This window comes from Mus musculus, chromosome 1, assembly GCF_000001635.26.
Source record: "Mus musculus strain C57BL/6J chromosome 1, GRCm38.p6 C57BL/6J".
NCBI lineage: Eukaryota > Metazoa > Chordata > Mammalia > Rodentia > Muridae > Mus > Mus musculus.
In genome coordinates this window covers 139,475,389-139,490,241 of record NC_000067.6, presented here as the reverse complement: position 1 = coordinate 139,490,241, position 14,853 = coordinate 139,475,389, and the positions used below count along the sequence as shown (strand labels likewise).

Here is a 14,853-nt window from a genome sequence, read left to right as displayed (position 1 = left end):
GGGACTACGGTATTACCCCACTCTTTACACACCCAGAGGGGAAGTGCAGCCCTGCTCTGAAACATGGCATTTAGAGGACACTAACCCAGGTGCTTCAACGCATCCAGAATGGCCGACAAGTGTTTGTAGGTGAGCAGGTGATGAAGCGCTCGCTCAGTTCTTCTGTACAGCTTGTTCTCCTCCTCCACGGTCGTGCTCACAGCTCTAAGGCTTCGTCGGATAGCTTTGATTTCTGTGTGGTCATTTTTCTTCCTCCAAGAATAGCCTCTCCATAATGCCTTAACAAACAGGTGTAACAGGGTCATTTAAAGATGTCAGCCAGTAAGGTTTTGAACCTATATTCCAACTGCAGCTGCAACGCAACTCAGATTATAATCTTGGGCTAAAACTAGACTTTGGTTTACCTGAATTCTAGTGGCGCAGCTAGTGATCTTTTCCTGTCTTCTGCAGAGGAGAAAGCGGCGTACCGCCTTCTGTATCACGGATGCAGCCCTGTCCTGCTGGAGCCAACATGCATGAGCTTCACGTCGAGTGCTTAGGATCTTGTGGTACTGTTCAATGAACCTCTTTCGTTGTAATCTTTTTCGAAACCATCTCTGTTCAAAACATGAAAGCTTTTCACTTTTACTCCAGAACATATATGAGTTAATATATAAACATATGTTTATATTCTTATAAATATACACATTTATATACAAAAATGAAGGAATATTGAACTCTTTTGACCCTCCATCCTACTCTGTGGGGTCATTTTCCTATGCTACTTGAAGTAAATCCTTCAAGCTCCTGTTGGGTATGTGTGGCCACAGATCACAGTGTAGATGAATCCTATCAAACTAGGCAGCATTTTGCAAGTTGTTTTCTACCCCAATATTTTACATGTAAATATACGACAGTATACATACATATAAGGAAAATTTTATAGGATATAATACTATAAATTTCAATATGGCTATGAAATAGAAAAATAGGCTAGGTACATTAAAACATTGTAAATAGTAAATAGTACACAGGTAAGAATTTAAATAATAAATATGGGGAAAACTAGAAAAATGACAGTAAGCAAGTAAGTCCTAAACAAAGAATGTAATTCTACTCCCATTCACTAGAGTGGCAAAATCAGAAAGTCTTTGGAGGCCACTGTAGGGTAAGGAAATAGAGAAACAAGGATCCACCCTGTAGAGATGGCTGAATAGTTCCATCTGTGGGTGGTCACTTACATTTCTGGCCCATAAAACATGGTCCACTTTCTAACCTTAACTTATCCTATGAGCTATCATCTAACAGTCTTAATATTCTGGGACTGTATGTAAGCACATCTAAAAATGAGTAACATAAAAAATACTCTTGGAGCTAGAGAAATGGCTCAGAGGTTAAGAGCACTGGCTCTTCTTCCAGAGGTCCTGAGTTCAATTCCCAGAAACCACATGGCAGCTCACAACCATCTGTAATGGGATCCGATGCCCTCTTCTGGCACACAGGTGTACATGAAGATAGAGCACTCAGAAACATGTAATCTTTTTTAAAAATTCTGAGATTTTCCTGTTTAAGATCGAGCTTGTTTTTGTAACCTTAACTATCCTGGAACTATCTTTGTAGACCAGGCTGGACTTGACTGCCTGTTCTGCCTCCAGAGAGCTGGAATTAAGATGTACACCACCATAAAAAGCAGTCTCTTTTTTCTGAAGTTAGGGGAAAGTGAACCTGAATGAAGATGACTGAATCCATGTGCTTCTTAGCGTTCCTCAAGGTCACGTGGAGCCGATAAGCTCGTTGGATTTTAAGAGCACACATGTGACAGTAGGCAGCTGCTGTAAAGTGGAAAAGCCGAGTTTTGGCTTTCTGCTCTGAAACCTAAAGCAGAGAAAAAAATTTCAATAGAAAAATAGGCAAAATACATTAAAAAGAACTTTTAAAAAGAAAATACATAGATAAAAAGTATTTTTATATAAGCATATGAAAAATGCACACAAACTGTATTAACTATTAATCATTTTCATTTTAATTCAAGGTAATTATAATTACCATACAATAATTCTAATAGAATAACTTATATAACAAAATGTAAAAGTAGAATTTTGGGCCCTTTGCTAAGAGAAACAGCATTTAGGCGAGTGGCCAAGCTTATCCAAGGACAGGTTTTAAGACATCCAGAGTACGCAGGAGAGGCAGGTACAAGGTTAGGAAAGGTCATAGCACTCTAAGCAGAGATGTTCAGATCAAGCAATGTGAAGCCCGACAAGTTACACTTTTCCAGGATCAGATAATACCACAGAAGCACAGACGAGCCTCCTGCAGTGAAAGCTCTCTACAGTGACCTTTAGATTGTAGGTTTCCAATTCAGATTTAATGATGAGTTTTCTCCTTTTAAACATTGTCTATGCCAGTTCTATATCCTCAGCTCCAAAGTCAGAGCCCTTCCTAAAAACAAGAAGTTCTTTCTTGGTGAGGATGTGGCTACCAGAGGTGAAGTTCTTACAGTGGCTGGGGAGGGGCAGAAGGCTACTCGTGGGAAAACTAGCCTCCTCCACACACTCGTCAGTTCTTTAGCTAAGTGTTACTGCTTTAAAAATTAAAAACAACAACATCAAAAACCCCAACAAACAGAAAACACAATTAATTTTGTATCTTTGGTGTGACCGACCATCTGTAGGAAGAATTAGGGTCACGGAACAACAAAACATATGATGACCAATGACCTTGTTAGGTAGCTCTGCAGAAGTTAGTAATTTTATTAGTTTTGACAGCATTCTCCAAAATCTTATCTCCAAAGATTTAACCACCACCTAACATCCAATGTTTTAGTTTTATTCTAAAATACTTACCCTTTTCCTTACTAACCAGCCACGCACCAAGGCTTGTACAACAACCGTAGACTTTTTCAATTTGATATACTTTATCCTTTCCTGCTTCGCAGCCACCATGGCTCGTACATGTCTCTGTATGATTAAAACAGCAGATCTCTGCTGCAGGAAGGACTGCCTTGCCTGATAGCCCCTAAAGTGGGCTTGAATCACACAAGCAGCTCGATGTCTCTATAAGGAAAAAAGTACAAGCAGAATTAATAGATAGGAATAAGATTTTCAACCTGTTAGAAGTTCTTGGATTTCTCACTGTAAAGTAAGATGATGCTATACTCATAATATTCTTTACTTTCATAGTTTGAGAATGTCCTACTTCATGGACATGGGAAAGTGCTAACACATTACTTCTGAAACCATACAGGTCTATAGTAACAAAGCTATATGTCAGCAGCTGCCAGGGACCTCCCCTTTCCTCCTGATTCTCCCTCCTGTGTGAGAGCAGGGAAGGTATGCTGTTACAGGGCAAGCACTCTGGACCGAGGCACAAGCTACAGTGTGATATGTACAGCAGCCATTAGAAAGGAACCATAGCAAAATGGCGTGTAGCTTTAGGAGCTACAATGCAGGGTGGAGAGATGGTTGAGGAGTTAAGAGCACTTGCTGCTCTTACAGAGGACCCTGGGTTTGGCTCTCAAGCATTGATATCACAGCTAACAACCTTCTACAACTCCAGCTTCAAAAGATCACATATTCCTGTGATGTCCACAGCTCCCACATGCACATACTGCACATACATACACTAAGGTGCAAACACATACACAGAAAAGAAGAAAAGGCTTAAACAAAGAACTACATAGCATGACAACTACATTCCTTAGGTTGCCAGATCGCCCAATTATATAACAGCTTCAGAAAGTCAGCTTTATAAACTTCCACATACCTTTAAAATGATCATGGACAAGTTAGCACTAAACAGCCTCTAGCACTTAAAATAATCAAAGCATTAGCAACTACCACATAAGTTTATTATACAGGGCCTGCCTGGCATGCATTAAGTGCTGAAAGTCTCAGAAAAACAACTGTGGTTATGTAGCTAGAATGAACATTACATGAACATAAATCATATATGCAAAATTCTAATTTTGATATGTAGCAACTATTTAAAAGCCATATGTAATAATAGGTCATGGGCTTTATAGTTACTCTAAAACTCTGCTATATACTTAAACAGATCAACTATGGTTTAGAAAGCATGTTATCAAGTATTTGACTTAAACTAGACAAAATATATTTATATCTCTATCTTTTCCAAGCATATATTATTTTCACTGCAATCATGAAAAATTCGAGTTTGAGAATATTTTACTTAATACACATACAGAGAGAGAGAGAGGGAGGAGGGAGAGAGAGGAGAAAAAGGAGGGAGAAGGGAGAAAAAGAGAGGGCAAGAGAGATGGAGGAGGGAGAGAGGGAGAAAGACAGAGAGAGCCTTATGTATACCATTACTGGCAAAAATCATACTGCTATTAAATGAATGTAATTTTAATGGACTACACCAGATATGTGTAAAACAATGCACAGTTCAATCTCTAATATTCTTTCTATTTTATTCCCTAACATGGGTCTGTGTAAGTGTTTGTTTACACTTACTTTTAAATTCTCACGAGCTCCTCTTACAGAAAGTGTAGCTCTCCATTTCCTTTGAATTATAATAGCTGCCGCCCTCATCTTCAAGAACCTGAAAAGCAGGTGAGAGATAACTTTAAATCATTTGATCTAGTCACTGTTGTCACCCAATACCGAGAAGGAACATGTAAGAACAACAATGTCATAAGATACAACAGTACACTTCACATTTTGGAAATGCCAGTACCATGAGATGACCACCAAGAACAACAGCAGCACTAGAGTACAGGCAGCTCCTGAAGCCAGAGTCTTACACAGACAATGAAAGCCAGGTTTGCAAGTAAAAATATTCTACTGTATAAAATATAAATTCTAAAATCTAGTAAGACAAAGAATTTGGTAGAATATGATTTCAATGTCTTAGGAACAGCTGGAAGAATTCTCAGATGATGGAGGAAGTCACTGAAATGAACTTATCAAAGAAGAAAGGAACACGCATAGTACTAGGACATGAACCTGACACTTAACAATGACTAGCTTTTCTTCGAACCATAATTCTGAGAAAGTAAGGCTGAGCATCCAGAAGAGACGCTCACCATTGATACAAGAATATACCTTCATACTGACGATAAGCACCACCTACAATTTCCCATTTCCCCAACAGTATTGGTAGAGGAGCTCTTCAAATGCTGGAGGTCCTCTTTAGTGAATGTCTTAGTCAAAGTTTCTATTCCTGCACAAACATCATGACCAAGAAGCAAGATGGGGAGGAAAGGGTTTATTCGGCTTACACTTCCACACTGCTGGTCATCACCAAAGGAAGTCAGGACTGGAACTCAAGCAGGTCAGGAAGCAGGAGCTGATTGATGCAGAGGCCATGGAGGGATGTTCCTTACTTACTGGCTTGCTTCCCCTGGCTTGCTCAGCCTTCTCTCCTATAGAACCCAAGACTACCAGCCCATGGATGGCACCTCCCACAAGGGGCCCTCCCTTCCTTGATCACTAATTGAGAAAATGCCTTACAGTTGGATCTCATGGAGGCATTTCCTCAACTGAAGCTCCTTTCCCTGTGATAACTCCAGCTTGTGTCAAGTTGACACACAAAACAAGCCAGTACAATGGACCCCTTGTCAACTTGACACACAAACACATCACTATTAAGCCTAAGCCCTTACTTTCTTATTCATCCCCAAGATCTAAATAACATTAAAAGTCCCACAGTCTTGCAAATTCTTAAAATTTCGATCCCTTTAAAATATCCGATCTCTTTTAAAATCTAAAGTCTTTTTACAATTAAAAGTCCCTTTACTGTGGGCTCCACTAAAATACTTTCTTCCTTCAAGAGGGAATAATATCAGGGCACAGTCACAATCAAAAGCAAAATCAAACTCCAACCGTCCAATGTCTGGGGTCTTAATGGCTTGCTTCCCCTGCTTGTTCTTTCTACTTTCTTATAGAGCCCAAGACTACCAGCCCAGGAATGGTACCACCCACTCACGATCTTCTGGGCTCCTTCCAAGGGCTTGGTCACTTCTCCAGCTCTGCCCTTTGTAGCACACACCTTGTCTTCTAGGCTCCAGCTGCCTGTACTCTAGTGCTGCTGTTGTTCTTGGTGGTCATCTCATGGTACTGGCATTTCTAAAACACTGCTGTCTTCCCTTGTAACTAGGCTTCACCAATAGCCCCTCAACGAAGTACAACCTTGGCTATCTCTGGAACACAGCCTCTTTGTGCTCTCAGAAAACACTTCCCAGAAGTGTTCTCTTCCTAATCACCGCTAATTTCTTAGCTCCAACTTACTAATAGTCCTAGTAATGCAAAGTTTTCAATTTAGTAGTTCTGGCATCTTGTTAATCACAGCTGATTCTTCAGCCCCAGCTAACCAAAACCACAGAATCTTCACAATCAAACCAACATGGCCCTGATAAGAGTCTTTAATCTTCCCTCTGAAATTTCACAAGCCAGGCCTCCATCTTCTGCACTTTTCTTAACATGATCTTCCAAGCTCCTACAGAACAGCCCACAGCTCTTCTAGCTCAAAGTTCCAAAGTCCTCCACAAAACACAGTCGGGTTGTCACAGGAATATCCCACTATTCTGGTACCAATTTGTCTTAGTCAGGGTTTCTATTCCTGCACAGACATCATGGCCAAGAAGCAAGTTGGGGAGGAAAGGGTTTATTCAGCTTACAATTCCACACTGCTGGTCATCCCAAAGAATTCAAGACTGGAACTCAAGCAGGTCAGGAAGCAGGAACTGATTGACACAGAGGCCATGGAGGGATGTTACTTACTGGCTTGCTCAGCTTTCTTTCTTATAGAACCCAAGGCTATCAGCCCAGGGATGGTACCACCCACAAGGGGCCCTCCCCCCTTGATCACTAATTGAGAAAATGCCTTACAGCTGGATCTCATGGAGGCATTTCCTCAACTGAAGCTCCTTTCTCTGTGATAACTCCAGCTTGTGTCAAGTTGACACACAAAACCAACCAGTAAAGTGAATTTTAAGCAATTACTGATAAAAAATATTCAATTATTATTGAAAGCTCACCAACTATGGATTTAAAAAAAAAAATCTTACACTAAGGTATTAAAGAAAATAAAAGGACAGCTAAGTGAAACTTTATGAACATTTTTGAAACTTTATCATTAAGGATAAAGTAGGTAGAAAATAAAACACAGTATAACAATAACAAAACCCAGACTTCTCAGTCAGCAAGGTATGTGCTGTGCAGGCACCAGGACCTGAGCTCAGATCCTAGGCGCCCAAGTACAAGCACTGTTCTGCGGAGACAGGCAGAGTCAGAGCTTGCTGGGTTCACTCTAGCTAACTCCTGAGTTCAGTGGAAAACCTTGCCTTGAACAGTAAGTAGACAGTGATAACCTATGTCTCTCCTTCTCACTCATACACAGACCACCCACAGAAAAGAAAAGAAAAGAAAAGAAAAGAAAAGAAAAGAAAAGAAAAGAAAAGAAAAGGAGAGAAAAGAAAAGAAGAAAAGAAAATTCTTACCAGCAGTGAAATCAACAAAGAAAGTGAAAATGAATACTAAACCAGTTTATTCACTTTCCTTCTGTCATCCCTTTGGTTATGAATAACTCACATACATACTTTTTACTAAATTACGTTACCAAAGCTATATTTTATACATATATAAAAACTAAGCCCACTGACAGAGAATGAACACAAATGCACGTACACACAATTTTAGAACCATATAAATGGAACCCAGCAGTGACTTGAAAGGAAGTAAGCAGTGCTGGTCCTTTAGCTGAGACCCTTCCACTTCCACAGCTGTAATACATCACCTCCTTCTCGCCAGCTGTGCAGAGAGGTAACCTTCAATAATGTTAACAGCTTTCAATAAAGTTAGATATTTCTTGTGCGCTCTCCAACGCCTATACCAAGCTTGAATCCTGCAGGCAGCTTCCACTTTGGATAAGTATTTCTTAGCTTTATATTTTCTACATCCAGCCTATATCAAGCATAGAAATATAAGGTTACAATAATGGTCTACAATTGCAAATGAGAAAGATCTTATGCAATTATTGTTATACTAATTGTAATAGTTAATATGCAATTAATGGACACAAAGCATTAATTGTAAATGTCAAGTTGGTTTATGCTCTACCAGACTGACCGAGAGCCTTCTGACAACTATGTAATTACAACAGTGTCTGTGTGGTAACCACTTTATCACACATGCTGTGCCACAGCACAGCCCAGTCAGAAGTCTAAAACTAAGCTATGCAGGATTTGTTGAAAACAGATAGATGCTCACTGTCCTCAATGTGTCCAAAAGAACAGAAATAAAATAAATCCTACTTTCTGGAGAGAAAAAGCAACAGCTTCCTCTCCACATTCATTGGCCACCTGCTGAAGCAGGGGTTTGAAAGGACAGCCATGTCTCATTTTGGAAACCTGGTGATTGTGACAACTATTACTTATTCAATTAACATTTTAAAAATATTGTTATAATAATAAAATATACAAATTATGGACCAGAGAAATTAAATACAGTTGATACACAGTTCAAGTGATACAAGTTCTGACACAGTTAATTGTGAAATGGAAGACTCCCCAAACTCTCTAATTTTATAAAATAGGATTCAGTTGACTTCTCACGAGATTAGTTGGGCTAATGCTACATGACATATTCTAACTAAACTCTAAAGCACCCGCTGATTCATAGTCTCTGGAATTGGAGCACACTTCCTGCTCTCTCCCAATCCTTGGCTGGCTGATGCCAAATTCCTCAGTTTTCTTCTTTCCTAGGACCCTGTAGACTTTGCGCAATACCCTTGTGATCTTATGGTCTCCAGATCCACGTCTTAGACCCTCTTTCTTCCTATACATCCTTCCACAAGGTTCGGTTATCAGTATGTGATTAAAAATATACAAATCAATCTAAACAACGGACTGCTCTTCTGAGCTGCAGAGTCTGTGAGGGTGGTGCTTCACCCTGAGCTCATCACCATGGCAACCCCCTTCTAGCTGCTCTCTGTGGCCAGGAAGGGTGTATCTGCTGGATTGCTAACTTTTTATTTCCTCTGTAAAAATGCTAAACCATCACAACACAAACATGTATTTCTTTGCTCAGTAAACAGCTCTGGCATATGCACTTGGCAGTGACTAGTGTGGCAGCCAGGTGCAGGTGTGGCACATTACTTACCTGGAAGCCTCTCTCGGCCTCCATCAGCCTCCTTGCTTTAAAGGCTCTAAAATGCTTCTGTGTAATCATAGCGGCCCCATGCTGCTGCCGACCTTGTTTTGCAGTGTTTAAACCCTGAAAATGCATCTGAAGAAGAGGTGTTTCTTCCTTACACACATAGAGCAGATCTTGCCGTCTTTTATTTGCTCTGTATGTTTTTTGTATTACCTTTGCTGCCCACCGACGCTGTTGATAGAAGCAACGCTGCCTGTACATCCTGTACGTGCTTTGTATTAGGACAGCAGCACTGTGTTGTTCTTCTCTGATAAGTTTTTCTTTTTGTAATTTTATAGTTCTGTATGTTCGATAACACTGCTGAATTCTAATCGAGGCACATTTCCAAATGTGAAATGCAACGTAAGTTCTGTGCATTCTAAAAGTAGCCTGGATGAGAGCTGCAGCCCTGTGCATTTCTTGTAACTTCTTTTGTACCATCAGTCTTCGATAAGAGGACTGTATGGTAATGGCTGCCTTTCGTAACTGCAAGAATTGGTGCAATTTATGCTTGGCATAAAGGGTGGCTCGGAATTTCCTCTGCACAAATATAGCAGCTTTTCTGAGAGCAATGAATCGTCTCCTTACTATAAAAGCTCTAAATTGACTCTGAATAAGGGTTGCAGAAGAATGCATAGTCTTCAGATGACTTCTGGTTTTCATCCCCCTAACGGCAGCCTGAAGGATTACAGCAGCATGCTTTTGCCTCTGCAGTTCTGCAGCTGTGTGTACTTGGATCACAACTGAGGCCCGCTTCAAATGCTGGTACCTCATATAGGCTCCGTGCATCCGGAAAGTGGCCTGAATCACAGTAGCCGCCCTGTGCATCTTTTGCACCCTTTTCCTTACCACCCATCCTCTGTATGATGACTGGATCTTTATAACTGCCTTTTCCAACAGTAACTGTTGTCGGGAATACTTGGCATAAAGTCTTGCACGGTACTGTCTCTGAATCCAAATGGCAGTTTTCCTGAGGGAAAGGAACTTCCTTCTCATCGCGAAAGTCCTGAATCTCCTCTGAATGAGAGTAGCAGCCAGGTGCATAGCTTTTAAGTGTCTCCTAGTTCTCAGTCCCCTGAAGGCAGCCTGGATGAGGAGTACAGAACGCCTTAGTCTGCTGTACCTCTGAAACTCAGCGCTTCCTTCTTTCACTGCTCGGTATCTCTGCTGCACCATGGTTGCCGCCTTCCTCAACCGATGAAAGTAAGTTTGCTGCCTGTGTCCCCTAAAATGTGACTGAATGAGTGTTGCTGCGAAATGCATCTTTCTTACAGTCCGCCTCACTCTTGCTCCTCTGACTCCAGCTTGAAGGGTTTTAATAGCCTTCAAAGTCCTCAGGTACTTCTCATGCTGAATCTTACCTAGATAATACGCTCTGTATCTCACCTGAATTATAAGAGCTGCTGTTCTCATCTTGAGGTACCTTACTCTTGACTGACGCATCTTAAACATGGCTTCAATAAGTGTGGCCGCCATGTGCATGTGTTGAATGCGTCTCCTCACTCTAATGCCTCTATACGCAGCCTGGACTTGAACTGCTGCCCTCCTTAAGTTAAGGTATTCCTGATGTTGCTGGGTTGTAATTTTAATATTCCGGTACCACCTCTGAATTACAATAGCTGAAGTTCTATAGGTCGTGTACTTCTTTTGTGTTCTGTAGGCTCTAAATTTAGACTGTATAGTGACCGCTGCTTTGTGGCATTCAGCTACCCGCTTTCTCACTTTCATACCACGGTAAGCTGACTGTAAAGTTACTACAGCTGCTTTTGTTTTCAAGTATAAGTGGCGCTGTTCTTTTCCAACTTTGTAAGCCCTATAGCACAGCTGAATCTGAAGGGCAGCGGTTTTCATGATGCTCCACTTCCTGCGCTGAATGTGCATCCTGTAATATGACTGTATGAGGGCAGCGCATTGATGCTGCCGGGCAATCTGTCTTCTCAGCATCTTTCCCTTCCATGCAGCCTGAAACACCAGAGCTGCATGACGGAGCTGGATGTACGCCAAGTGCTGCCTCTTCCCTGCAGCCCGTGCCCTCACATGCTGCTGGATGACTGCTGCAGCTGCTCTTAGTAGTTTATACTGTTGCTGGGCCACGGCCATTCTAAACGTAGACTGGATCTTCACTGCAGCCTCATGTTGCCTCCTGAGCTGTTGCCGAACCTGCCAGCCACGGTAGGCAGACTGGAGGCAAACCACAGCCTCTCTAGTCTTTAGAAATTGAATTCTCATGTCATAAGCAACCTTCTGTGCCCTGTACCATCTCTGAATCTTCACAGCAGACTGAAGCATAGTCTGGTATTTCATCCTCTGACTGTGGCCTCTAAAAACCCTCTGAATTGTAACAGCAGCCGTAGACTGCTGCTTGATTTGCCGGCGTACTTTGCAGCCTCTGTAAGCTGCCTGCAAACAAATAGCTGCTCTTTTGACCTGCAAGAAGTTCTTCCTTTGACTGATTTGTGCTCTGTAGGCACAGTAGAAACTCTGAATGACAAGAGCCGCCTTGCACATCTTCAGGTAGCGCTGCCTCGCTGTTCTCATTCTGAAATAAGACTGTAGAGAAATGGCAGCTTTACATTGCAACCTCAACTGCTTTCTGACCAGGCATCCTCTAAAGTGTGACTGCAGTTTGATACAGGATTCACGCACCTGTATGTACTCTTTTCTCTTTTGTGAGGCCAGTTTTTGGGAACGGTACCACCGCTGGATAAACAGTGCAGCTGCTCTTATTTGTAAATACTGCTTCCGTGATTGTTTCATTTTGACAATTGACTGCAGCTTTATTGTGGCATTTTTGAAGTTCTGAAATGTCTTCCTACATATATAAGCCCGATAATATGACTGAATCTTTATAACGGATGCTAAAGCATGGCGAAATGCTTTTCTGGCTTGCATCCCTCTACATGCAGACTGTAGAACAATGACTGAAGACCTTGTTTTCTGATAAGATGCTAGAACCCTCCTGGCTGAAATGGAAGCTCGGAAATGAGTCTGAATTGTAATGGCTGCTTTCTTTATCTTCTTATATTTCTGTAGTTGTTGGTATTTTCTTATGTGTGCTTGCAACTTAATAACCATCTTTTTAAGGTTTAAAAATCTAACTCTTTCCTGTCTCATTCTCCAATAGGACTGAAGAACACAGGCAGCTCCAATCTGCAACCTGTATGAATGGCGAGCCTTCATCCCCCTGAATGCAGCCTGCAGTCGAATGGTGGCAGCTCGTTTCTGCAAATAGTCAGCGTGTGCTAGCTTCCCCTTCTGACGTGCCCTGTAATGTTTCTGGAGAGTCAGGATGGCATCTTTCCTTCTCTTATATAACTTTTGGGCTTGAAAGCACCGAACTCTTCTCTGGATGACAATAACACAAGACCTAATATAAATGTATTTCTGCAATTCCCTGTGCATTCTGTACCATGACTGTATCACAACAGCGGATCTTTCTCGTATTTGTTTCCTGAGATGCCATTCTCTAAAAGCTCGCTGCAATGTTACTGCAGCTTTGGTTTGTAACTGCAGCTTGCGTCGCTTCCACCTTCTGAACATAAACTGGATTACAAGGGATGAGGATTTCAGCTTCCTAAATATTTGCTGATCTCGTTTTCTACTTAAATAGGCACGCCAATGCCTCTGAATTGTAACTGTGGCCCAAAGATATCGTTTGTAAGATGTAAGAGCAATTTTCATTCTTATCCTAGACTGAAGGATGACTGAATAGTGCTTCAACCTCAGAAACCGTTTTCTGGTGGAGTATCTTCTCCAATAAGCCTGAAAGAAAACAAAGTGAAATACACATAGCTTTCGAACTTAACACTTGAAAATGCTCATTCATCTAGCATTCCGCTTTAAAATAACCAAGCTATGGGCTGGATAGATGGCTCAGTCATCCAAATCCAAAGGACCGGAGTTTGGATCTCAGTACGACATCAGACAGTTCACAATGTTCCAAACTTTAAAATGTCCCAAAAGGAAAGGAAAAAAATGTGCTGAACAGTTACTTAATACTCTAAATATTAAAGGTGATTACTCTTGAAGAGTAACTTCTGGTAAGAGTAACTTTTGGTAGTCCAGTGATGTTAAGTACACTGGATGATGTAAAAAATGCAAATACCATGCAATTTCATAGCAATCTTGCTCTTATCACATATTTCCTTCTTTACTATAATAGGCATACAATTTTTAAGTCTAAATTTCATTCCAGAATATCATACCTGAATGAGCACTGCTGATTTATTTTGAAGTTTTGCCAGTTTTTCATTTTTCAGCATCCGCAACTTCCTTTGCGCTGAGACTCTTCGCCAGCATTTCTGAATGACCAGAGCTGCACTGACGTTTTTTTGCAATCTTCGTCTACTTAGAAAATTGAGAACAACTGACTGAATAACTCTAGCAGCTTTGTCTCTTTCCTTTAATGAGGAAAATAAGAACAGAACTGTGTTAACAACCACTTTGTCTCTTTATTCTTTGCAAAATAGTCAATTTCTACACATTAAGTATATTAGCAATTTATCCTGCAAAAAAAAAAAACCCTCCCTTCCTCTAGGCTTATGTTCATGTTGGGGCTCATCAAAAAGGCAAGTGATTAGAAGAACCAAGCATCCTAAGAACTGAACTAAGATAAAATACAGACATCTTTGGTCTATCACAAATCACCTGCAGAGAAAAACAGGATTAACTCTAATACAATTCTGACATGGACCCAGAGCTCTCATAGGAAAGCTGTATGCATGGCATGCAAAATGCTTTGCAGTATAAGGTAGTCTTGCTTTGTTACAATTTGAGCAAAGCAATACACAAATAGGAGAAACAAGATACCCCTCCCTGTTGCGGCCGCCAGCAGCTCGCAACGTGAACGGTTCATTACAGATCAGAAGGAACAGGGGACACACTCTGCATTATGAGAACCAGAGTTGAGAGGAGAAGCTGTGTATCCTGGGACAGAAGCCAGCATTGTGCCCACCCCCATTTGTATTCCTTTAGAGAGTGACTACTATGGCCACCAAATACTTCCTATCTCACAGTTCATAGGTGATCATTTAAACCTCATTAAAACAATGACTAGATGCGGCACTCATGACCTGGACTAACGGAGGCACAGAGTCACAGGACTTGTCAGTCCGTAGGCAGGCAACAGCCAGCATCTCACAGGCTGTTCCTGTACTCACCCTGCTGTATTCTACTCAACCTGAGTTGAGCGGTGGAAAGAACAACATACAGCATGACAAATACCCTTTATGTTACTGACTGGAGCATCCCACATGGAAGGGGGCTCTGCACATCAGTGGGTGCTGTCTACACGGAAGAAGAAGCCACACACAATGCATGAGAACTAGGGAACCACCGATCAAACTGTCCTTCAAAAACATGCAAAAGGCAATCAGTAGATTAAAATAATTACCAAGGAACAGGAAAGGCCACATACTAGGCCACAGCACTGAGGAATAAATAACCACTGACTGTAACCTTAGGAGAGAGGAAGTTTGCCTACCAAAGCGGTCAGGCCATCACACCACATTTCAGTGTCTCTTCTAAGCACTTCTTTGTAAGTAGTTCAGCTAGAAGTGAGTGCACCACTAGAAATAATGGTAATTGATAGAAAAGATTTTAGAAGTGATTGAGCTCAGAAATACAGAATGTTTGGGTCAGAATTAAAAACACCAAGGGCATCTTGGATGAAAGAGACTGAAGTGAAATGAAACTTAGCTCAACTGCAAGATCCGCTTCA

At 41.3% G+C, this 14,853-nt stretch overlaps 1 protein-coding gene across 2 annotated transcripts in view; it reads right to left on the bottom strand.

The window, feature by feature from the left end:
- Aspm (abnormal spindle microtubule assembly) overlaps window positions 1-14,853 on the bottom strand; it is a 39,901-nt gene that overhangs the window by 3,847 nt on the left and 21,201 nt on the right. For both annotated transcript variants that reach the window (NM_009791.4, XM_006529108.4), the window contains 8 exons: window positions 13,340-13,534; window positions 9,102-12,896; window positions 7,738-7,904; window positions 4,455-4,542; window positions 2,826-3,035; window positions 1,705-1,854; window positions 405-596; window positions 86-278 (listed from right to left, as the gene is read on the bottom strand). In NM_009791.4, the coding sequence (NP_033921.3) occupies window positions 86-278; window positions 405-596; window positions 1,705-1,854; window positions 2,826-3,035; window positions 4,455-4,542; window positions 7,738-7,904; window positions 9,102-12,896; window positions 13,340-13,534 (4,990 nt within the window). The remainder of the gene's footprint in view (window positions 1-85; window positions 279-404; window positions 597-1,704; window positions 1,855-2,825; window positions 3,036-4,454; window positions 4,543-7,737; window positions 7,905-9,101; window positions 12,897-13,339; window positions 13,535-14,853) is intronic.